Source organism: Barbus barbus (assembly GCF_936440315.1).
Source record: "Barbus barbus genome assembly, chromosome: 19".
Taxonomy (NCBI): domain Eukaryota; kingdom Metazoa; phylum Chordata; class Actinopteri; order Cypriniformes; family Cyprinidae; genus Barbus; species Barbus barbus.
Window position 1 is genome coordinate 2,475,429 of NC_136747.1, and position 26,832 is coordinate 2,502,260.

At 39.0% G+C, this 26,832-nt stretch overlaps 1 protein-coding gene across 7 annotated transcripts in view; it reads left to right on the forward strand.

Annotated features, from left to right (window-relative positions):
- Window positions 1–26,832, forward strand: part of LOC306885548 (thyroid hormone receptor beta-like) — a 128,921-nt gene that overhangs the window by 70,225 nt on the left and 31,864 nt on the right. For 5 of the 7 annotated variants that reach the window (XM_079442149.1, XM_079442152.1, XM_079442153.1 and 2 more), the window contains 3 exons: window positions 22,984–23,035; window positions 23,160–23,224; window positions 25,471–25,521. In XM_079442149.1, the coding sequence (XP_079298275.1) occupies window positions 23,218–23,224; window positions 25,471–25,521 (58 nt within the window). In that variant the 5' untranslated portion in view covers window positions 22,984–23,035; window positions 23,160–23,217. Of the gene's footprint in view, window positions 1–9,100; window positions 9,252–22,983; window positions 23,036–23,159; window positions 23,225–25,470; window positions 25,522–26,832 lie in introns of those variants that run through there. The other 2 variants (XM_079442151.1, XM_079442155.1) reach the window with 2 other exon arrangements.

Here is a 26,832-nt window from a genome sequence, read left to right on the forward strand (position 1 = left end):
GACATATCCTAATGACAGTGATGAATTAATAATAGCCAAAAGAGGATCTATGACTTCTGGAAGCAGCTCTTTTAGTAGTTTAGATGGAATAGGGTCTAACATACATGTTGTTGGTTTAGATGATTTAAAAAATGTATACAATTCTTCCTTTCCTATAGTAGAGAATGAGTGGAATTGTTCCTCAGGGGATCTATAGTGTATCTGATGCGATAGTGTAGCTGACGGCTGCATGGTTACAATTTTATCTCTGATAGAATCGATCTTGGAAGTAAAGTAGTTCATAAAGTCATTACGGCTGTGCTCTTGGGAAATGCCAACACCTGTTGATGCTTTATTTTTCGATAATTTAGTGACTGTATTGAATAAATACCGGGGATTATGTCTATATTATGTTTTCTTCTAGAAGAGACGAAAAGTAAGCAGATCTAGCAGTTTTTAATGCTTTTCTGTAGGATAGGGTATTTTCCCTCCAGGTTATACTAAATACCTCTAGTTTTGTTTTCCTCCATCTGCGCTTCATTTTCCGGGCTGCTCTCTTTAAGGTGCGAGTATGCTCATTATACCACGGAGTCTGACTGTTTTCTTTGATCTTCCTTAAGCGTAAAGGAGCAACTGTATCTAAAGTGCTAGAAAAGAGAGAGTCCATAGTTTCTGTTACTTCAAGTTTTTCTGCTCTGTTGGATATGCTGAGGAATTGAGATAAATCAGGAAGATTACTTACAAAGCAGTCTTTTGTGGTAGAGGTGATGGTTCTACCATACTTGTAACAAGGAGTAGAATTGACAGTTTTAGCTATATGGAGTGTACACAAGACTAGATAATGATCTGAGATATCATCGCTTTGCTGCAGAATTTCAACACCATTAACATCAATTCCATGTGACAGTATTAAATCTAGAGTATGATTTCGACAATGAGTAGGTCCGGAAACGTGTTGTCTAACCCCAATAGAGTTCAGAATGTCTATGAATGCTGATCCTAATGCATCTTTTTCATTATCAACATGGATATTAAAATTGACAACAATTAAGACTTTATCTGCAGCCAGCACTAACTCAGATAGAAAATCTGCAAATTCTTTAATAAAGTCTGTGTGGTGCCCTGGTGGCCTGTATACAGTAGCCAGTACAAACATCACAGGGGATTTATCACTAACACGTGTTTCTCTAGATAATGTTATACGCAGCACCATAACTTCAAACGAGTTATACTTAAAGCCTCGGAGAAATACTGAGAATATTGCTATAAATTGTAGCAACGCCTCCCCCTTTACCTTTCGGACGTGGCTCATTTTTATAGCAGTAATCTTGGGGGGTGGACTCATTTAAAGTAATGTAGTCATCTGGTTTTAGCCATGTTTCTGTCAAACAGAGCAAATCTAGATAATTATCATTGATCAAATCATTTACAAAAAGTGCTTTTGTAGAAAGGGACCTGATATTCAGTAAGCCAAGTTTTATCAATTGTTTCTCTGTATTGTAAACATTTTTTATTTGTTGAACATCAATTAAATTGTTACTCTTAATTTGGTTTGCATGTTTTCTGTATTTTCTAGTTCGGGGAACAGACACAGTCTCTATAGTGTGATATCTAGGTGAAGGAGTCTCTATGTGCTGAGAATTAACTGACTTCTGTGACGTGAGGCGGCCAGCAGACGGTCGGTTTAGCCAGTCAGTCTGCTTCCTGACCTGGGCCACAGTTAGTCAAGTACGAACTCTAAGACTATGTGCCATATTTCTAGAGAGAAGAGCGGCACCACCCCAAGAGGGATGAAGACCATCTCTTTTCAACAGGTCAGGTCTGCCCCACAAACTTGTCCAATTGTCTATAAAGTCTATGTTATTCTTCGGGCACAACTTAGACATCCAGCCATTGAGTGACGACAGTCTGCTATGAATCTCATCGCCATGGTAAGCAGGGAGCGGACCAGAGCATATTACAGTGTCTGACATCATATTTGCAAGTTCACACACCTCTTTAAAATTATTTTTAGTGATCTCCGACTGGCGAAGTCGAACATCATTAGCGCCGACGTGGATAAAAATCTTACTGAATTTATGTTTAGCATTAGCCAGCACTTTTAAATTTGCCAAGATGTCAGGTGCTCTGGCTCCCGGTAAACATTGGACTATGGTGGCTGGTGTCTGTATTTTCACGTTCCGTACAATAGAATCGCCAATAACTAGAGCACTTTCATCAGGTTTCTCAGTGGGTGCGTCACTGAGTGGGGAGAACCTGTTTGATTTTCTGATCGGAATGGATGAGCGGTGTTTTGACCCGTGACTAGGCCGCCTCACAGTCACCCAGTTGCCCTGCTGCATGGGCTCTAATGCCAGAACCGAACAATGTACAGGACTCCCTGAGCTAGTCACATCCAAAGCAGTATCTACAGCCCTCACATTCTTACTGTCCTCAACTAAAGTTTGGATGTGTGTCTCTAATTCTGAAACCTTCTCTGTCAGCCTATTTCCCTGCATTTATCACATGTGAATCCCTCGTTGCCGACAGAGAGAGATAAACTGTACATGTGACATGAAGTGCAAACAACAATAGCAGGAGAAGAAGCCATTACTCACCGTGACTGATGAATGATACCAACTTAACTTACCACTGTTTGATGAACTCGTGAAAAACGGAGTGAGAGAGTAATGAAAACGGAGCGAGAAAAAAGAAAACAATAATAGGCACGAATAGAAATAGAATGGTTTTAAAAAGCGAACGATCAAATTAGTTAGATTAGTTTGATAGATAATACCAGAAATATGGTGGGAATTAAGTTATATATTATCACTTTAAACAACAGAGAGTGAAAGTAAGGTAAAGATTCAATAAAAAAGCGGAGCTACAAACGCAAACCTCTCAGCAGCACAACAGACAGGGACAGACTGAAGCAATCCTACATTATTGTGTTAAATGAGAAAAGCATTGAATAGGCCTTACAAAATGCTTTAGATAGGAATATTTTGATTCAACATTGAATTTATTTAACTAGCTTTTAAAGCTACAATGGTGCCATAACATTGTTTTTGAGAAGCTGCATCTGAAGTGGCTTTTAGGTATATTAACACAGACTGTTCAAAGGTGGCATGAATACATTTACACTGCAATTAGAATTTCATAAATAATTCAGTGAGATTAATACGTTTTAAATAAACAATGACTATTGAAATTATATTTTTTTTAAATGAAAAACCTCCAGTTAGTGACATTATGTTGCTTTCTTAATGAGTAAGTCATTCATTCAACCAATTTGTTCAAATGAGTCACTCAGAAACGAAGAGAGTAACTGTCTTTATTACAATGAATCGTTGGCTCACTTGATTTGTTCAGAATCGTGGATTCATTCAGTAACAAAACAGCGCTGTGTTGCTCAGAGACAAACAGAGGTTCTACAGTGGCTTTGACTGGAACTATTTTAGTTGGTGAAACTGGTCAATGACAATACTGTGTCTGAAATATAACACAATATTAAATTGTTGCATAAAATTAATATCACATTTGCAATTGTGCAGATATTTGGGGTGAAAAACATCGCTGTTGCACATGTGATATTGCTATTGATGACTATGAATATGATATAAAAATATGACAAAAACCCATACAGGGGCTTTTTTTTTGCCATCGGGGTATATGATTCTAATGCTTTCTATATGCATTCTAATAGACTACATCATGCAGTCATTCATTGTCCTGCATCATGTTCATCAGAAACTGCATGCAATGTAAGATGATGTACAAGTCTAGACCGAGCAGGTTGCATTAAATGTGTTAAATCAACAGCCTTAATTGTTACTACTGGCAGGTTTTTTTATTCACTGGCCCCTGGTCAGCCACACTTTCTAAACATGTCCCATGAGCTATGTAATTTCAGTATAGATGTGGTGGATGTAAAATCTGTGTTTCTTAGCTATGCTTTACTGCTAACCACTGAACGATAAAATGAGGCATCAATCAATACATACATGCTTTTGATAGGTTTGTTCATGCTGTGCATCACAATGCTTAGTCTTACTTGAACCTAAAGTAAGTAGCTTGCAGTAAAAGCTTTTGCAGAAGACTCCAGTTTTGAAGAGAGAAGTGATATTTCATTTTTGTGGTGGATGATAAAACTGGTGGAAACAAAAAAAAATCAATTGAAGCAAAGACACAAGGCTAATGTTGAATAGACCATAATGCCATAGAGACTTGGGTGTGGATTCTTTTGACTTGGGTCAGTAAGAAATGTCCACACACAACAGCACAACTGTATTGTGCTAAAAACACCTTAACACCCTAGCAACCACCCATCCAAAAATATCAAAAAGTGTCATACTGTATGCAGACTTATTCCACTCTTAAAAAAGAAAGGCAGTTCTGTGACTGCATTTTTTATATGTAATATATTCCACTGATTTGGTTTATTTTTCAAATGGACAGACTCTTTTTTCACATAGGCAGTGTTTGTCCGCAGTGAGATTAGAAACATGTAATATGATCAGGACAGAGAGGATATACTAACAAAGTCAGGCGGTTTATGCTTTTATCAAATGCATTCTTCTAATGAAAACACCATCTGCTGTCTTCGTTCACACTGCCGTTGCCATGTCAATGAGTTTATATTTAATAAAATCATTTCATCCTCGCTACCAAATTAACTAATAGCTTAGCCCATCCCATCAGCTGTTCAGATACACCTGTGTTCCTACTCAAGAGTCAAGTGCTCTGTTTGAGGTCCTTTTGTTTCTGTAGAATAGTACTAACAAGAAAGTACCAAAAGAAAAGAAATGGTGTTGGATTTACTTTGAAATAATTTTCACTCAGAAATTGATAGTAAATATCACAAATAATTACTAAGAAATGGCAAATAGCATGAAATTTTGAAGTAGAAATCAGGGACATAGTCTTTTATTGTAAAAAATATTCTTGGTTTTATTTGCTATAAGGCATAATTTTGTTTTACAGTACCTCAAATTTGCCTTAAAGGTTACATATCATGAAAATCTGACTTTTTCCTGTGCTTGAGTGCTATAATCGCATCCCTGGTGCATCTACCAACCCAGAAAACATGAAAAAGAACAACCCATATTGTTTTTTTTATTTATTTTTTTATTTTTTGCTTTTCTCTGCAAGGTTGTGAAAAAACGAGCCCCTCAGATTTCGCTCCCCCCATGATGTAGAAAGGGGATCTTATTATAATATCACCGCCCCTTAATCTGCAGGTTTTCACCCACGGCACTGCCATTGAGTACACAGCACTATTCTGGAAAAGGGGGAGGGGAGAAGCAGCTCATTTGCATTTAAAGAGACATGCAGAAAAACAGCCTGTTCCTGCTTCCACTAAAAATAGGCATTTTCAAAATTATATAATAAATGATCTGTGGGATATTTTGAACTGAAACTTCACAGATACTTTCTGTGGACACCTGAGACTTATACAGTATTACAAATTGTAAAAAAAATGTATAATAGGCCTTCTTTAAGTTGACGCCCTGTTTCAATCTGGCTTTTGACAAGAAATGCTGTTGTTCATTACCATTAACATATATCAGTATTGAGGTTACAGAGAAAAGAAAAGCTGGTTGCATATGTGTCTGATTCACTTCAAACATGGATTATGAGTTCAAAACTAGCACAAGTCCATCCTTTTGTGTAGTATGATCTCAAATCTTCCTTCACCAACTTTTGCTATAGGTATTTGAACGTGGTATTTATTTAGTACCATAAGATATACATCAAACTAATATGGTGTTAATCTCTGATTTCATGACTGTCCAATGGTGCTGCTAGTGTTTTTTATAAGTCTATAATTTACATCAATATCTCTTTTCTGATATTTTCTGCATTATGCTCCTTAAACGCCTGCTCCTGTTGCACTGTTATGACTGGTCATGCAAGGACAGTGAGGGCAGAGTGCAGCTCTTCATAGCATGAGTGTGTATGCTTGTGTTCACATGAGTTTTTCTGCATGGTTGCACTCTCCTCAGATGGCCTTTCCCACGTTACAGCTCTGTGCCTCCGACACACACACACCGCCTCACACAGGGAATAGATGGCATCATTATTCGCAAAAACTGAGGCAGCATACTGCACTCCGACCAGAAATACATGTCTGTCCTGTGTGAAAACACAAGCAGAGTAGCAAGGCTATTTGCTGACAGAGTCAGCAGCAGAGTTGGTTATAACACATTACATAGTAACACATTACTGTATTCTAATTACTTTTCCTGGTAACGCAGTAATGCAATGCATTACATTTTAAATTTATGTAATTTGATTATAGTTACTAATGTCAATACAATTACATTACTTAAGTTACAAATGCAGTGTTAAAAATATGAAGTAAAAATCATGTTTTGCGCATCAGTTTGCCCTTTAATAAATCATCGGAGATTGCGAGCTAAAATGCAGACGAGTCCTACAACATTAAATGCAATGAAAGGTTGCTTAGATTATTTCAAAATGTTGCACTCGATTTCACATATTTTAGTCTGGCATTATAGTTTTGGAAAAGTTCAAAAAAAGAATGTGTACAAGTTTGTCACAGTAACACTAATAAAGTAAAAATAAATGACTCCCGCATTACATCGCATTCTTCTTCTGAGGTAAATTCAAGGCTTATTACGCACAGTGTATCTTCTTCCAAAAACAAAAAGTAGCCGATCTGAACTTGATAAATCTTTCTTTGTTTACAGAGGTGATGTGGGCATTCACATATTCGTGCTTGGTTTTGCGTGGATGATTATCTTATAGCGCGCGATGTGCGTGGGCATGACCACATTATAGGTGAGCTCAGATGGAAAAGACTGTATCTCGCGTTGGTTTCATACGGATTATTTTATCAGACAATATTTGTTGTCGACATGACTTCATTTAAGAATAGACACTTCAAGCTTTTTTAGATATATTTCTCATGTAATTTTCGTTCATTTTAGTGACTCGTTTCAGGAAGATATTCATGGAGACTGAGAATGCAGAAAGCGCACCCTTGTTTTCTTTATTTTACAAAAAATATATTTTGTTTATTGCGAGTGTATACAAATAAAACTTATGTTACTTGAATAATAAATAATACTTTAAATTAATGAAATAACTATGAGTTTCACTTTGTAGTGTATTTTTTAGGTTTGATAAAGTAAACTTGTAAAATAATTAGTAATCTAATTACTTTTAAAATGCAGTAATGTAATCAAATGACAATTTTAAAGAAGTAATTAGTCATTTGTAGTGGATTACTTTTTTGAGTGACACTGGTCGGCAGTGAGTACAGCAGACTTAGTGTGGGCTTACACGACTCTTGTGAAGTTAAATACAGGACAGGATATGATTATATGCTGCACATTCCGACCTCTTTGAGACTTAAAGGAATACTTGTGGGGGAAAAGAAAACTGTGTGCTCATTTGCACTCATGTTGTTCCAGTCCTGCATGTTTTGTCTGAAAAGGAGAAAGTGTGCAATTACAGCCCAGGATCAATGGGAAAACAAGCCTAAGGCAACATTTCTGTGAAATGATATATGGTCTCTTGCACATTTCACAGTGCTTTCAAAATTATTTTTTTTTTTTTTGAAGCAGATAACCACAAAAATGCCAGCGTTTTATTGCATTGCATTGGTTTTTGTATTCATATTGCAGCAGTTTGGAAATTAAATATCAATTGAGTGAAACTAAAAGGTTAATGCTGTATCACGTTTGAAAAGAACAAACTTCATACCTGTATTGTTAATGAAAGCAAAGGTGTGAAAAAATGCATTTGCTTAAGCAACCGTACAAATTTAGTGTTTAAGCTGTGTGTCAGGACTTAACCCTCTGAGCCCGACAAACGCGAATACGCGTTTTGGGGCAGATTTTCCTGATAAGGCAGAAATGAGCTTGAATTACTCTGCCATTTTTGATCGTTCAGATAAGAGCAATAAACCATTCGAATCTGTAAGGGGTCTACTTTTATTTGTATACACTCATAATAACAACTAAACTTTGTGCTTTTGAAGAATAAAGAAAACAAACAGTGTGCGCTCTCTGTCTTCTCCGTCTCCGCGATCTGTTTTCAGAAACACGTCACTAAAATGAAGTGTAACTCAGCGAATACTCAATACACAGACATGAGTTATATCTATAGACAGCTTGAAGTGTCTTCTTTCAAATGAAGTCAGTCTGTCCCGTCTAACTCATTATTTTTAATGCGATCCCGTCCCCTCGTGTTCACATGTAAATAACCACGTGACCCATGCGCGCCTGGAGACGCCCAACATAAACACGGAGACTGTTCATCGCTGCTATACTGTTAGTTTCTGGAAGACGCGCTGAGTAAAGGCTGGATTTCCCTCAAAATAACAGCAAGAGTTCATCAAGTAGAGAAGATCGATCTGATGAGTAAGTAATGTTTATGTTTTGCATTAGTTAACGTGTTATTGTGACATAAACTTGAACATATTACTAGTTGGGTTGTTCCCAAACTACAACACGATGAATGCTACACATCTAAGATGTTTAGACCATGTTTATTATTAATAATCTGTTCACAAATATATTTTAATAACGTGCTAAACAATAACTATTAGTTCTCAGATATAAAATATATTTTTTATAGTGCAAAGTTCATCTTTTTATAGTACAAAGCATACGTGAGTCTATGACTGCAGAATCATATCTTCTATACTATAAAATCATACATGATGTTCAGGATGGCTATATGACTACATAATCATAGTTGGGTTTTCCCCCAAACTATAATTCCTGACTAAAATGTTTGAAATCCAGTAAAACATTTTGAATATGATGGGCAATTCATTGTATTTAAATTTCTTACGGCGCGAGTATGTTTTCATGCTCTATATAAAACAATAAAAGTAATATGAGAGTACATTGTAACATGATGAATGCTACAAGTCTAAGTATGTTTAGAACATGTTTATTATTAATAGTCTACTCTGTTCAAAAATAGATTTAATAGCGTGCTAAACAATAATAATTAGTTTCTCAAAAATAAAATGTCTTTTTACGATAATACAAAGCATGAATGAGTCTATGACTACAAAACATATATATATATAGGTGCTCCTGATATAAACATGCTCACAAATGTTTTTTCTCTTTTTTTGGTTGTTTGTATTTTATTGAATCAGACAGCTGCACCACAGACGATGAATCCTGCTGACTTTCAGTCTCTTCCAACTGTTTTCCTCTGAGAGCGCTGCACCAACATCAGAAGTTCAACAGTTTCTTCTTGAATCCATGGACAGTAGCAGAAACACTTAAATAACACGTAAATATCAGGTATGATTTATTTGTTTCACTTGTTGAACAGAATCTGTTGCAGGAACGAGTCAAAGTCTGTTCACATCTCTGTGGTTAGATCAGTGTTCACAATAATGTGTCTTTGACCTTCATTATGTATGTTTTGATTATACTGTGTTGTAAATAAAATACAAATCATTTAAAAAACCCATTTTTTCAGTCTCCTCACACTCTCTTACCTGTCACAGTCACACTGATGGGCCATTAGCAGCTTTAGGGGAGGGCCCTTTGTCTCTCAGGTGAAAATCACTTAATATTCAAGCCCATTACCACTCCCTCGCATATTGGCTTTCAATAACAAAACATTAAAAATTTTAATCAATGTATTGTTTTCTGTGAGCAAATAAACAAGATGATTTTCACATAATTTTGAAGCAAAAATTCTAGGCTACAAGATCTGGTTCTCAAAAGTCTTGTGAACAAATGTTCTGTATGTGTTTTATGGTTTTATTTATGGTCATGACTTAAAAAATTTAGTTTTTCACTAACCATGCATAAACGTTGATTTCTCAAAAACACAATCATGTACATAAATGGTGCTAACATTATTGTAGCCCAGTTTTTGCTGTTTACAGTGTTATTAGACTTTAGCCATTTATACTTTTATAAGCAACTGAAAAAAGCACAAATGTCAGGGCATGTCGAAAGTTCTCCAGGCCCCCAAAACACCCTCGGGGCCCAGAGGGTTAAACCCAAGTGCTTCACATTGCAAATGCAGTGATGTACTAGGCAAGCTACCAAGCTAATTTACAATGTTAGAAAGTCTGTACATGTGGAGCTGGTTACGTGACCTCCAATGAAGAGAAGCCACTCCTGTCTGTTTTGGGCCAAATTCTAAATGTTATCGTTGGGACTTAAGTTTTGCTCAAAGGTAGTTGTTCTTTGGTCTTCCTCTCTTTCATTTCCCCTCTGGTGCCCAGAAGAGGGCAATCCGGGTCATTCTTGCTCTATTTGAAAGATGTGCCCAATCCACATCCAAATTCAAATTTCAAATTCAAATTTTATTTGTCACATACATATACATACGTAGTACGACATGTAGTGAAATGTATTGTACGACTGTCCAACAAATTGTCCAACAAAATTAGAAAAACCTCAAGTTTACAAAAATACAAATAGAAAAAGTACAGTAACCATATATACAGAATAAACTAGCAATAAAATAAAATAACAAATAGATATGAGAATAAAAAATAGAATATGATTCTATATAGATTCTATAAAAAGTAAAGTGTATGTCAGTGATAAAGTGTCCGTGTGCTGTGCTGTGCAGTGCAGTAAAGTGTATAAGTGAGTAAAAGGATACTAAAGACAAAGACAAATGGTATGTAAGTCCCACTCATTTATCCTTCCGTACCTTCTACAAATTAGTGCAGATTGTACTTGAAAAATGTGCAAAGTGGAAGTGTGGGGTGATGTGATTAGAGTGGAGAGTGGTTTAGACTCCGAATGGCCTGCGGGAAGAAGCTCCTCCTCATTCTCTCTGTGTTCGCCTTCATGGAGCGGAAGCGTCTCCCTGAACGCAGCAGAGAAAAGAGTCCATTGTTGGGATGGCTGAGGTCCTTCACTATCTTCCTGGCCCTGGTCAGGCACCGCTTGCTGTAGATGTCCTGCAGGTTAGGGAGCTCGGTGTGAATGGTACGTTCCGCTGAACGCACCACCCTCTGGAGGGCTCGTCTGTCCTGCATAGTGCAGTTCCCGAACCAGGAAGTGATGCTGCCCGTCAGGACGCTCTCGATGGTGCAGGTGTAAAAAGTCTTAAGCACCCGAGAGGGAAGTCTAAAGTCCTTTAAGCGTCTCAGATGGTACAGACGCTGCCTGGCCTTCTTCACCAGGGTGCTGGTATGACAGGACCAAGTCAAGTCCTGCGTGATGTGAACACCCAGGTATCTGAAGCTGTCCACTCTCTCCACTGGAGTCCCGCTGATCGTGATCGGCTGGTACGACCGCTCCTGCTTCGTACTGAAGTCCACTATCAGCTCCTTAGTTTTGCTGATGTTCAGGTGTAGACTATTCACCTGGCACCAACTCTCCAGGTTCTTAATCTCCTGTATGTAGGCCGTCTCGTCGTTGTCTGAGATCAGGCCCAACACAACAGTGTCATCAGCAAACTTAATGATGGTGGTGGAGTTGGAAGTGGCCACACAGTCATAAGTGTACAGTGAGTACAGCAGGGGGCTCAGAACACAACCTTGAGGGGCTCCAGTGCTTAGGGTGATGGAGGATGAGGTGTGTTTACCCATCCGTACGGCTTGCTGTCTGTCCTTCAGGAAGCTGGAGATCCATTGGCACAAGGATGTGCTGAGACCAAGGACCTCCAACTTGGAGGTGAGTGTGGAGGGAATTATGGTGTTAAACGCTGAACTGTAGTCCACAAACAGCATTTTTACATAATTCCCTTTTCTGCAGTCCAGGTGACTTGTTGTGGTGTGGAGGAGGTGTGAGATGGCATCCTCCGTGGAGCGGTTATGTCTGTATGCAAACTGTAGTGGATCCAGTGTGTCTGGTAGTGATGCAATGATGAAGTCTCTGACCAGTCTCTCAAAGCACTTCATCACCACTGATGTGAGGGCTACAGGGCGATAGTCGTTTAGGCAGGTGGGCTGCGGTTTCTTGGGGACAGGAACAATGGTGGACTGCTTAAAGCATGAGGGGACTATGGACTGTTCCAGGGAGAGGTTGAAGATCTCGGTGAACACCGGTGCTAGCTGGTCAGCGCAGGCCTTCAGAACCCGACCTGTGATGCCATCTGGTCCTGCTGCCTTCCTGATGTTCACTCTCTTGAATGCCCTCCTCACGTCATGCTCCGTGATGGTGAATACGTTGTCCTCACCGGCTTCCTCAGCGTGCATGCAGTTAGCACTGCTAGCGCCGTTAGCGTGATTAGCTGCAGCCTCGAAGCGAGCATAAAAAGTGTTCAGCTCGTCAGCCAGAGAGGCGTCCGCATTCCCCGATCTGGAGGGTGGTGTTTTATAGTCCGTGATGGTTCTAAGTCCCTGCCACAGGCTCCTAGAGTCGCCATGTTGGAATTGCGACTCTAGTTTCCTCCCGTAGCGCTGCTTCGCCTCCTTCACCGATCTGCGCACGCTGTAAGATGCAGCCTTGTAATCATCCATGTTCCCGGTGATGAGCCCTGTGTTGTAGGCAGCGGAGCGGGATCTCAGGGCGTCGCGGATGGTTTTATCCACCCACGGCTTCTGGTTGGGAAACGTCCTGATGATGGTTTTCTGCACCGTATCATCCATTAGTTTCTCTATAAATCCCACAACCGCTTCCGTAAACAAGCTGACGTCATCAGAGCTGCGCCGGAACATGTCCCAGTCTGCGTCATCTAGCGCGTCCTGCAGAGCGGCCACCGATTGGTCCGTCCAGCGTTGGACCTCCCTCTGCACCGGGGCTTCCTGTTTCAGCCTCTGTTTGTAAACAGGCATGAGGAAGATGGCGGCGTGGTCCGATTTCCCAAACGGTGGTTGTGACTGTGCCTTGTAGCTGTTCTTGTATGGGGTGTAACAGTGATCTAATGTCCTTTCGCCCCTGGTGGGGCAGCTGATGTGCTGATGGAAGTTCGGCAGTGCACGCTTGAGGTTGGCACTGTTGAAATCTCCCAAAACAATGAATGCGGCGTCCCGGTGCTGTGTCTGGTGAAGGTGTAGTGTTTCATGTAAATCCCATATCGCAGTGTCCGTGTCCGCTTGAGGTGGAATATAAACGGCACTGACGATGACCGAGCTAAATTCCCGAGGGAGATAAAAAGGGCGACATTTGATGGTCAGAAGTTCAAGATTCGGTGTGCAGGAGCGTGAGAGGGGAACAATGCTCGCGCCGTCACACCAGTGTTTGTTCACCATCAGACATACTCCACCTCCCCTAGTCTTCCCCGAGTCCAGCGTTCTGTCCATGCGGTAAACCGAGAAGAACTCGGCCGGCTGGATGGCGTGGTCTGGTACCGCTGGGTTCAGCCATGTCTCGGTGAAGCAGAGAAGGTTGCAGTCCCGAATGTCCCTCTGGAACCTGACTCTTGCCCTGAGGTCATCGAGTTTGTTATCCAGCGACTGGACATTGGCGAGCAGGACACTTGGTAAGGGAGCGCGGTGTGCGCGAGCCCTCAGCCTGTTCCTGACGCCGGCTCGTTTCCCTCGAGGACGCCGGTACGGGTCGGGTCCTTTGTTCCTCCTCAGGATCTCGCTTGGCCAGGATGGGTCCGGGTTCAAAATCGGCGAAAGGTTAGTGCATTGTGCACCAATAGAAATAAGAGTGGCCCTGTCGTATGTAAGAATGGCCATCTTACAAAAAGAAACCGGTGTTTATAGTTAACAATACGAAAAAATAACAAAAAAAGACAAAGTTTGGTCGGAGCAGTCGTGACGGCAGCCGATCTCACCGGCGCCATCATGGGAATCCATCACCTTTTCTTAGAAAAAATACCTTGGGAGAACACCAGGCTCAGTCAGGGGCCAGTTCTCCTCTGGCCAGACGAATCAGCAGTTTGTGCTGAGGATTCATCTGGTTCCCACGGTCTTGTCCCGATGGCCGGACTGGATCTATGCTGAGCACTTCGAGGTATTCACTGAGGATCTGTCACAAGGGCTTGTGAAATTGCAGTTGTTTTTGCTGAAATGTAAGAGCAGTGGTCTGGTTGTTTCTGGATGTTGGTTGATTTTCTGGAATTGATACGAACCTACGCTTCCTGTGACTTCATATCACACACAGCAGTTCTAGCCGCCTCCTGTCAATCACTCAGCGCATCACTCGTCTTGTCTAAACCACCTCAAGCATTTTTACTGTTACAGAACGATGAAGAGCACTTACATTCAGGAAGCAACAAGCAGGTGATGGCGGTGCGTAAATCGAGTTACCCCTCCCACTTCTGATAGATTTACTGAGATTTCTAATCCGGTGCTAATCAGCCATTAATATTACAGACGTCCTGTGGTAAAATTACATTACCCCATCTACCCCTGTAAAACTAATCCCTTCCGAAAAGGGCTTATGGTAACTTCAGGTTAAAGATGAAACAAACAGACTAATATAAGCACAGATGATGATGAACTAACTAGTGAATTTGATGTCGTTGATGGGAAATGTTCCCGGTTGAAGCCCATGAAGTCAAGATCTTCCAGTTTTAAAAAGAGAGTGGTGATGGTGATGTTGAAGAGAGTCCTCCTTGCCGGACTACTGTCTTCACATGCAAAGTATGAAACAACAATCACAACAACAGTTTCAAAGCGAAGTTTCTGTGAAACCTTTTGATAAAAGAGCAATCTGTTTTGTTAGACTGTTCCTGGGCATGTGGTCAAAATCCCTCTCGAAGTGCAAGAAGCTGAATTAAAGTCAACTCTGCCACTCTGTGCAATTCAGTGTTTCGCAAGGTGAATATCTCTTCAGCACAACCTCTTCTTTCCTGAATCCTGCATGTTCCTTCCTTAGTTCTTTGTCTACTATTTCTGAGATTTGGTGAATGAACAATAACCTTTGCAAAATCATTGACAAAAGGGTGATGCCGCAACTGCTCTTGCAGTTACTCGGGTCACTTTACTTCGAGATCTTCACAATGATCCCATCTGTCGAGTCATCTGGTATCTTCTTTTATTCTCACATGGCTTCAAATAGTGCTCATAGTATTTTGGCTGAAGATTCTGCTTTAAAACTGTGTTTAGCTTATCCTATCCAGGTGCTATTTTGTTTTTGAGGGGTCTGATGGTTGAGATGATCACTTCTTTCTCTGGTTGAACTATATTAACATCTAGATCAATCTCTGCTTCTCATCTATCAGCCTCTGCTGTTGGTGGTTTATTTAGGATTTCACTAAAGTGTTTTGCCCATTGAGTGTCCTGTTCTGCTTCTGATGTAAGAAATCACCCCCGCTTGTCTGTGATTGGAACATCAGTAGTTCCACTATACTTTCCACAGGCTACAGTGGGGAAAAAAATGTTTTGATCCCCTGCTGATTTTGTACATTTCCCCACTGGCAAAGAAATTATCATTCTATAATTTTAAAGATAGGTTTATTTGAACAGTGAGAGACAGAATAACAACAAAACAATCCAGAAAAATGCATTTAAAAAAAAGTTATAAATTGATTTGCATTTTAATGAGTCAAATACGTATTTGACCCCTTCGCAAAACATGACTTAGTACTTGGTGGCAAAACCCTTGTTGGCAATCACAGAGGTCAGATGTTTCTTGTAGTTGGCCACCAGGTTTGCACACATCTCAGAAGGGATCTTGTCCCACTCCTCTTTGCAGATCCTCTCCAAGTCATTAAGGTTTCGAGGCTGATGCTTGACAACTCAAACCTTTAGCTCCCTCTGCAGATTTTCTATGGGATGAAGGTCTGGAGACTGGCTAGGCCACTCCAGGACCTTAATGTGCCTTGGTGTTTTGGGTCATTGTCATGCTGGAATACCTATCCACGACTCATTTTCCACGATTATACATGGCCCCGTCCACCGTCCCTTTGATGCGGTGCAGTTGTCCTGTACTTTTAGCAGAAAAACACCTCCAAAGCATAATGTTTCCACCTCCATGCTTGACAAACTTCACACGGGCTGTACATGTGCTTTCTTGAGTAGGGGGACCTTGCGGGCGCTGCAGGATTTCAGTCCTTCACGGCGTAGTGTGTTACCAAATGTTTTCTTGGTGACTATGGTCCCAGCTGCCTTGAGATCATTGACAAGATCCTCCCGTGTAGTTCTGGGCTGATTCCTCACCGTTCTCATGATCATTGAAACTCCAGGAGGTGAGATCTTGCATGGAGCCCCAGTCTGAGGGAGATTGACGGTTATTTTGTGTTTCTTCCATTTGCGAATAATCACACCAACTGTTGACACCTTCTCACCAAGCTGCTTGGTGATGGTCTTGTAGCCCATTCCAGCCTTGTGTAGGTCTACAATCTTGTCCCTCACATCCTTGGACAGCTCTTTGGTTTTGGCCATGGTGTAGAGTTTGGAATCTGATTGATTGATTGCTTCTGTGGACAGATGTCTTTTATACAGGTAACAAGCTGAGACTCCCTTTAAGAGAGTGCTCCTAATCTCAGCTCCTTACCTGTATAAAAGACACCTGGGAGCCAGAAATCTTGCTGATTGATAGGGGATCAAATACTTATTTCACTCATTAAAATGCAAATCAATTTATAACTTTTTTTGAAATGTGTTTTTCTGGATTTTTTGTTGTTGCTGTTATTCGGTCTCACTGTTGAAATAAACCTACCATTAAAATAATAGACTGATAATTTCTTTGTCAGTGGGCAAACGTACAAAATCAACAGTGGATCAAATTAAATTTTTTTCCCCCCACTGTATCTTGGTGATTTTATACACTTTGCCTTGTTCCCGTTTGTCAGCTGCTGCTTTGCTTGGCTTGCAATATTGTCCTTGTAGGAACGCTTGTCTGGTCTTGCCATTTTCTGGTCTCACACTTTCACTGAGTGCGTGAGGTTCTCAGTATCTGCTAGAGTCTGGAATCTGGTCTTTAGCTACACAATAAAAGCATTCTTCACTCTAGCGTCACACAGTTTCTCCATTTCAAACTCCTGGCATTCTCTTTGGATTCCAAGCTATGTGATGTAAATGTGAAAATGTATTAGTCTACAAATCATGCACTATGATTTTGAGATCATATTATAGTATTGTGCAAGGAACCACATGGAAATAATTTTGCGTGGAAAAATAAATACTTTTTAAAAAGTAGTTGGTGTTCAGCTGGAAACTGCAGTGATTTGTATTGGTACTTTTTGGTTTAGTTTCTGGAGAGCCATGTTTTCCAGCGAGCCTATGTGGTGGAATTACTACGTCAATCAACCAAAAAAAAAAAGTTTTTTTTCAGTTCGTCTGAAGTCAGTGCTCTTCTGCATACCTCCTCGATCAGCTTGAGTCAGGTTGGCCATTCTCTTTTGACCTCCGCGATCAACAAAGCATTTTCATTTCATTTTGAGCTGCTGCTCACTGTATATTTACTCACCAGCTTGGAGGTCCAGTCCACTTGCATTATATGGAATTACAAAGATGGATTATATTCCTGCAAATCTTTCTTTGTGCTCATCAAAAGTAAGAAAGTCGTAGCATGAGGGTAATTGAGTAAATGATGAAAGAGTTTTAATTTTTAGGTGGAGTATTCCTTTAAGAACTTATTGTAAAGCTTGGGAAAGGCACTACATGAATAAACCTCATCTTAATAAATCACAACACCACACAATTATAAGTTTCTCGTTGTGACTTGTATGGGACATTCCTCTGTGTTTTCACATTGTTTCTCCGTTGCTCTAATATGGGAATAACATACGACACTGAATCAAGTTGGTGAACCCATCTGATCCAGTGGATTTTGCCACATTTTTGACTAAAAAGCAAATTTGTACCTTTCTCAGTGCATGTCGGAGTTGATGTTCCCAACTCTGACATTGAACTCACAGGTCTGTTGTTCACCTGTGTGTGTTTGTCTTTCCTTGCCTCTGTTCTAGTGAAGAAGTTCCAGTTTGGCCCTGTGGCTCTTCCTAGAAAATCTGTCAAAAAACATTTCTGTTTTGGGGTTTAAAGTCATGGCAATGAGTTCTCTGAACTGCAAACCAAGCACACACAGATGTATCATCAAGGGCCCTCGAAAGGGGTTACTTGAATTTGATTCATCTCATAATATTTGTATTTGGCAGTGTTGCTGTGTGTCTGCATGACACGTGTATCTCACTGTCCTGTGAGCTTTGTATCGGCTTTTAAACTGAGTCCAGGTCCAGTTATTTATTTGTCTCTGTATTCATTCAGTGACGTGTATGTGAGGCTGGCAATGACTGGATTTTTGAAGCCATACTGATGAACAGACTTTTTTTTTTTTTTTTAAATGGTCTGCATCATGTTCATTATAGACATGTTGACATAAACAGAGCCACTGAGTCAGAACTCAGACTGAGCTCTAAATGCTTATTGATCAAAGGCATTTGGCCTCGTTTAGAGGAAGTTCACTCTTTCTGTAAACCAGCAGATGGTCTGGACATAAGACCTTTTGTTATTCAAAGCTCAAGTGTTGCTTTGAGGGTTGCGAAAAAAAATCAGAATTTAAGAATTGGATCCCTTTCAATTAACAGGCTGTAATTAGGGCCCAAAAACCATTTTTTAGCATTTTTGTTGCATTTTGGTTCATTTTGTTCATCAAGCCCCCATTGATTTCCAACTCTGGTCTACACACACATCAGCATGCATGCAGTTGTGTACACACATTGCAGCATGGCCTCTGAAATCCTGGTGGGACATAAATGTAGTATTAGATTTAATTACACTTTAATAAAATTTTCGGTAACACTTTATTTTAAGATGTCATTGTTATACGTTACATGTATTTACCATTATAATTATAATAAAGTATGCATAATTACATACAATTGACCCAAAGCCAAACTCTAGTCCTAAACCTAACCATATAGTAAGTACACGTAGTTTATTAATATTACTCTGTACTTAAATGTATAATTGCACTGTAACAAGGACACATTAAAATAAAGTGTAACCAAATTTTCTGTAGTCTTAAATTAAGTTTTTGAACATTGTGTTAAATTAAGGAGCTAGTAAAACACCGCATGAGAGACTGACCTCAATACACAAGCAAAATTAACCTATAGGATAGTACATATCTGAAGGCGTTTCAAATACAAATTTGGAGGAAACTTGCTGAATGCAAAGCAGAATGCATATATCCAACATGTTGATAATGAAGCCCTTGTGAGAAAGGTCTAGGCACGCTATTCACCAAAAACGAATTGTGCAATTCAAGTAAATGCGAATTGATTAAACAAAATTAGTGCTACTAATTGCAGGTTGCACAGAACAAAATCCAGACACTAGGCAAGTTTGGACTGTTTTGCAGCATACAGCTAATCACCACAATCTTTTGTGCTTTACTGCTGTATTACAGATGTCCTTATTAAATGAAATTCTGTTCACGCCAATCTTTTTGTGGTGGTAAGAGCACAATGCGTCAAGTATTTGAATGAGTTTGCTCAGAAAATGTGAAGTGGTGCTGTTATGTTGCAGCTGGTGAAAGCAACTGTATGTAAGATATTTTTAAGGATTCAAAATAATTCTTATGGCACATGACTTATAATAAGGTGAATGGCTTCTGTTTTTGCCAGTGCTGTACCCCAAACATCTGTTCTGGGACCATGTAAGTTTGATGAGCTGTAAAGCAATCCATGGAACAGGCAGATTGATTTATGGCAGAAACAAATGCAAAAGGAACAGCTCTCCACTGTAATTCCCACATAGATTATATTTACGTGAATTACACTTACTTAGCAGTAGGGGTGCTTCAAAGTTGCAAAAATACACAAGATATATCTATACTGGCTAAAATAAGTATTGAACACCTCTGCGTTTTTCCCAGTAAATACATTACTAAAGGTGCTGTTGACTTGACATTTTCACCAGATGCCAGTAACAACCCAAGTAATCCATACATACAAATAAAACAAAACAAATAAGTTCAGAAATTAGGTTATGTATGTGTAATAAAATGGAAAGACACAGGGAAATTTATGTAATACTCTGTACAAAAGCCTTCAAGACACCTCCTGTATGGAGAAACTAGTGGCATGCATTGCTCAGGTGTGATTTTGGCCCATTAGTCTTCAAATCTTGAAGGTACTGTGGGACTCTTCTATGAACTCTGATCTTTAGCTCTTATTTTCTGTTGGATTCAAGTTAGGTGATTGGCTGGCCATTCTAGCAGCTTTATTTTCTTTCTCTGAAACCAATCAAGAGTTCCCTTGGCTGTGTTTGGGATCACTGTCTTGCTGAAATCTCCACTCTCGTTTCATCTTCTTCATCCTGGTACTGTAGGTGTTGGGACTGAAGCAGCTAATATTGATTTCAGCTGACTAGGGGCAGGATTGCTTTCTAATTACTGATAGATTTCAGCTGGTTTATTGACTTTCCATGCCTTTTTGCACCTCCTTTTCTTCATGTGTTCAATACTTTTTCCCTGTTTCATTACATTTTATTACACACAACTTAATTTCAGAACTTATTTGTTTTGTTTTCTTTGTATGTATGGATTGCTTGGGTTGTTTCAAGTCAACAGCACCTTTAGAAATATATTTACTGAGAAAAATGGTGATGTGTTCAACACTTATTTTACCCGCTGTATATAGTATTATTTCCCTGATTGCATATGCACTACAATGTGGGAATTAAATCTGATGAAATCTGATGAAATCTGATGATGTATTCCCACACTGCAGCTCAGCAGTCAGGGAAATGCCAGGGCCAGGTGACTTATTGTGCTGCTCGTTCTGTGTGGGATGTTCATGTGTGTGGTTGTAGATGTTCAGCGGTACGAGGAAGCACAACGTGAAGGAAGTGTGGTGATACGCTGCTTCAAAGTATGTCATATCTGATATAGACTCATTTCCTGTTAACTGCTCCTGAAAGAACAGGCAAGCATTTAACAGATTTCTACCAGATGAATTAGTTCTCTCTGTCGCTCTGCAATAAACAGAGGCCTACTCTCCATTACAGGAAGAAGTTAAAAAATACACACAGAACTGAAGCACACACTTCTGTCTCCCATCTTCTCTTATCATCAGTCATCATATCTGTCAGAAATGGGCCTGTTTTTGTTGACCAGATTAACAGCTGATTTGAGTTAGTGGTTGTGTGTTGCATGTAAACAATGTTGATTAAATTGACAAATGATTCACTTTCTTATTCAGATTTTCTTAATTATTTTCAGAAAGTCGGGAAGTTCCGAAATTCCCATTATTATGATGTTGTTAGCGTTATTTTCATAACGTTTGATGACAATCTTCTAAAATGCCCTTTTTTGCATTCTATTGTTTTTCCAATTTAATTACTTTCTCTGTTTGCAAAATTGAATTTGAATCACACTGTCTTCCTTAAAAGGACAGCTAAACTTGATTGCTCATTGTTGCCACGGTTTTGTCATTACTATTCACCAAGCTTTGCTAAATAACTTTGCCAGTGGTGGCAGATAGTTATATTGGCATCAAAGTAAATACAAAGTTTGGACAAAGACATGAGGAAAGGGGTGAAAGATGGTGACCCATACTGGGAATTTGTGCTCTGCACTTAACCCATCCAAGTGCACACACAGTAGTGAACATACACCCGGAGCAGTGGGCAGCTAATGCTGCGGCGCCCAGGGAGCAGTCGGGGGTTTGATGCCTTGCTCAAGGGTCTCACCTCAGTCGTGGTATTGAGGGTGAAGAGTGTGTTGGTTATTCACTCCCCCACCTACAATCCCTGCCAGACCTGAGACTCGAACCCACAACCTTCAGGTTACAAGTCCAACTCTCTATCCATTAGGCCACGACTGCCCTTTAGTCATTGCACGCATCTGTATGTGCTGCAGGTTCCCCAGTGAAGAGCTGCACGCTTCTGCCAACCGCTTTGTTAGCTGCAAATTTGTCACAAACGTTTGAAAGTAAACAGTCTCATTGCAAGGGTTTTAAAGTAGATGTTTAGCAGAGCTTGTAATTTAAAGTGTGATCTTTGTAGATTTGTTTTCTCTGAAATGTAATTGAGATTTTTCTGAGGGAAACGGTGTCATTTGCCTTGTACTCGCGTCAGTCTGAGCGTGTCCTGTAACAACAGCGCTTAGAGTTTCACACTCTGCACTTTTACCCTCGGTCTGAGAGACAACAGAAACTCGCCAGCTCAGTAATAATATTCCTCAAACAAGGTTTGTTCTGAACCATTAACCTGAGTATGAAATGATTCCTATGAGTTCCACTTGACAGACTCAAGCATTTGGATTTTATGTGCATCATTTCTTTCAATACATTGATAGGTTGATCTTTCTTTTCTTACACAGTTGATCCAAAAATGAAAATTCTGTCATTTATTCACCTTCCACCACTACTTGTTGTAAACCTGTTTGAGTTTCTTTCTTCTGGTGAACACAAAATAGGATGTTTTGACGAATGCTGGGAACAGGTGAGGAAGTCAATGGCTACCGTCAACTGCTTGGTTTCCAACATTCTTCAAAATATCTTCTTTTGTGTTCTTTTCCTTCTGAAATGAGTAACATCAGTGTTTACTGCCGGGCTGCTGTTGTGTCTGATATGGGCTGTTCTGTCCCTTAATAAAAGCATTTTACATGACATATTCATAATATAATCAGCACTGAAACGTGCCACTCAGACACTTCTTAGCTCTTTGTTAAAATAAACCTGTCACTTGTTTCCAATGTGTTTCTAACTTCATGTACTGCACAGCCAGAAACAGCAAAAGGTTTGGCATCTGAAATATGCAAAGTTCAGAACGAGTCATTTTTGCAGCTCATTTTCAATGAATGCTCTTTTTTTTACAATTGACATTTAAGCATTTAAGCAGATATACGGGAGTTTTTGCATTCTTTCAGAATCAAACCCATGACCTTGTCATTGCTAATCATGCGCTTTTATTTGACATGTTATTTCAGAATTATTGTTGTTCCAAAATATCAACAGATTTAGCTAAATTCAAGCCAAAGTGCACAATTTTTTTTACACTTTTCAGCCTGATTCCACTGAACAGCATTTTAATCCATTGACAGTCCTAGTTTGTTCAGATCAGTGTCCCTAATTATTATTATTAAACAGTATGAGCAGTGCTTTAACGTTTTAGTTTAGTTTTTGGTACTTCTGTGCTTATTGTTATTTGCTCTCCTCTGAAAGCCATTTCCATGCATTATGTAAGTCTCTCTCATTCTTTGTCTTCCTCAGCCTCTGCTGCTCTAGACCGCTGTGGGACGACTCCGGTATCACGAAGAACAAGGTAGGCCAAAGCAACTTTCATTTTGAGCCACAGAACAGACCACAGGCAGGATTTCTTCATTACTGCATTATTCTGCTGTGTTTTTCTTCTTATTTGTTGTTCTTCCTTTGACTTTGTGTGTCAGATATCAGCGAGTCTGTGGATGACAACAGCATGATGTTTAAGGCCTAATATACAGCAGTATGTCAGGTAATGTCAATTTTTTATTTTTTTTTTTACTTTCAACTCAAGAATATACCCTCTGCAGCTACCTTCTCAGGCAGAATCGCTTTGTGTTTTTATTATTATTATTTTTTTAACTCCAGAACAGTCCGGGATGGCATTCCACCATCTAGAATGGTTAGTTTGTTCTGGAACAAACTAAACTGGAACATACTGTACTCGTACGAAACAGAACATTGAAACAAGCAAGATGCCAATCATTCCGTTTCGTACGAGTACAGTATGTTCCAGTTTAGTTTGTTCCAGAACGCACATTCCGTTCCAGCTATAAATCAATAGACAAGCTATAAAAAGCTATAAATAAATACAGCAACACACTTGTGAAACTTACATTACTAAGGCTGCACATTTATCAAATGAAAAAGAAAGATTACAATCATGGCTTGTAATGAATAACTTGAAAATGGATGATTACAGCATTATTAATCTCTACTCCTGTTGAACACGAATCACCCGACACTGAGAACGTATCGAATAATCAACAAGATGAAATACAAATGACATTTTCATTGTGCAGGGTTGATAGATTTGTTATATTTCTACACTTCTCAGCTTGTTTTGGGTAGGCTATGTAGTCATGTACAGTAAATTTGTAAACGGTAAAATGTGGCCTGCAGTTTCCCCACTCAAAATCAGTATATTAATGCAAATTAGAATCAAAATCGATATTGGGAAATAATCAACTAAATACTCAAATAAATATGTTTGAATATGAGAAGCACAGAAGCAACACACACAAAAAATATTACATTTTTAATTATGTTAATGGTCATGCAGAATTAGCCATTATTATTTGCTTTATAAGTACAGCCAATATGCTACTAATATGCTAATAAGCAACGAGTGTTCCCTAATCTAAAGTGTTTCAATGATGTCTGTTCTAGCTAGTTGACGTCTAATAAATAAAACGAAACAAAATGAGTATTAGGTCAACAATGCAGCAATATCTGAGACTTTCTTTGACCCAGTTCCTACCTCTGTGTGTTGTCCAAGTATGAATGTGTGTGTGTGTGTGTGTGTGTGTGTGTTCTCTCATCACAGAGTTCCCTGTGTGTTCAGCACGTCTTTCTTAGATTGTGATCTTTGGACTGAATCATGTCTGGCTTTCAGTTTCTTAATTGCCTTCTCTTTAGCGTTTTCTAAAAAACGGCACTGAAGACATTGCCTCAGATGCAGAGATACGCTGATTGTTGGTGTTCTCATCCTGTGATTTACATTCATTTTGGTCTGTTATTGTGACATCACATTGAGAACCAAAAAGAGCAAAAACAAGTCTCTTTTTTTGCCTTGCTGTCTTCAGGGCTCGATAAGAAGTATTCGTTTTTCTGCTCATTTTCGATCGTTTGGGTAGACTATTTTTAATTGTGGACATACTGGGACAATAATAAAAAATAAATGTAAATTAAAGACCGAATAAGCATATTTTGTAGTTTTTCGTACAGTAAAAATTGTGAAATATTATTACCAATTAATTCTTGCATGAATGGAATGTTCAGAAGAACAACATTTATTTGAAATAGAAATCTTTGTATCATTATAAATGTCTTTATGCTGCCACTTTGGATCAATGTAATGCATTCTTGATAAATAAAATGAACGGTAGTGAATCATGGTTTCCACAAAATTATGAAGCATTGATAATAATCAGAAATGCTTCTTGAGCTCAGATCAGCATATTAGAAGGATTTCTGAAGGATCATGTGACACTGAAGACTGCAGTAATGATGCTGGAAATTCAGCTTTCACATACAGGAATAAATTACATTTTAAATTATATTACATTAGAAAACAGTTTTTTAAAATTGTAATAATATTTCACAATTTTTACTGTATTTTCAATCAAATAAATGCAACCTTGGTGAGCAGAAGAGACATTCAGAAACATTAAAAGGTCACGGATCCCAAACTTTTGACCGGGGTTTTAGGCTGATGATGCATGGGGTTTTCAGTAAGAGTAGAACTCATGTCCTCCAGGCCAGAAATGACCCAGCAAGCACATCTGAAGCAAATAATAAATATTAACAAATTAATTCATTAAACAAATCCCAAGTCTCCTGAGTTTCCAATAAGACACACACAGTGCAGGCCATCAAACCCTTATTTTTGAGTCCTGAATTCACTGTTTCTCAAATTGTGTTCACAGGCTGTTTTTCTCTCCCTTTCTCTAAATGTCATTATAATAAAGTATAATGTGCCTCTCCCATTTATTTTAGAGCAAGCAGACAAATGCACCTCCCACTGGAAAGATGAGGCCATGCAGAATGGTACAGTAACACCCTCCATCATCCATTTATCCTCCTCTGTCTCTCTCTTTCCTGAAGTGCTGGTATAGTGGGTGTTTTATGAGGGAATATAGATCATCGTGTCAGAGGTGGAAGAGGGTTAACCTCATTTTACTTACTAATGTGACATATTTCTGAGTCAATCAGTACATTCAACCAAAAAGTAGGAATGGATGATTTTATTCATCTGCAATTGATTGGATGGTAAAAAGTGGCTGTTGCACACCAGATATGTGTGAGTATTCGCTCTTGGCTAACATGACAGAGTCAGTGGTAAAAGAAACGCAACATTTGCATTATTACATTTGTTTTCTTTCCACAGTGCGATGACTGTGAATGATCTTGTTTCAGTCGTTGTGATTGTTCATGAAGTATTTTCTTTAGCTTTAACAGTTCCCTTGGGTCCTTTTAAGGTTTTAAAGTTAGTTTGATCAAATTTAAAGGCATAAAAAGATTTTAATCGTAACGACACTGTAATCGTTTTGTCCCTTGCTTTAAACTCATTATTATCTTATCTGCAAAATACTAAATCGTTTGACCTTTAATGTGTAAGTATTAGTAAAACATTTATTTTGTGAGTATTTTAAACCTAATACGTGATTATTTTGAGGTCTTATTCTGAATGGACAGTATTCATTTTATTTGGGCAGGTCTTAAATTTAATTTTGAAAACTGATATACATATATACAGTATATATACACATACATACATACTGTATATATTTAGGTGGGTGTTCATAATAACTGTATACTCAGTTTGCTCTTTGCCAAAGTTGTAATAAAAGCTGATACTGGAGCAGTTTTACCGTTGCTTTCATTGTTTCCTATATTAATGCAACACAGTACCCTGAGCTTTGTGCTTTCTAAAATACTAATGTTCACCATGCTACTCCATAGTGGCCGCTAAACGCATTTAGATACTCATCTACAGTATCAACAAAGCAAGTCTCGTTCATTTTTAAGGACAGCACAAGCAAACCAGATGTTTGTTAGATTCAATGTTTTGATGTCAGATATTTTAAATAATAGATAAACTCTTTAAATTTTAAAAACTACTGTATCTGGCCATGTAAGTCACAAAAAAGTCTGTATTTTATTGCATCAATAAAAAATATTAAAAACAAGTCTCCAAACAAATGCTTTCCTGAGCCCCTTTAGCGGTGACTTGCTTTCTAACACTGATGGCACAGTGTTAAATCATAGAGCAACACTTCATTCATGATCCAGAATGAAGTTGCAGGCCTACATTAGTCTAGAAATCATTGTTTCATTCTTATTTATCCAATATACTGC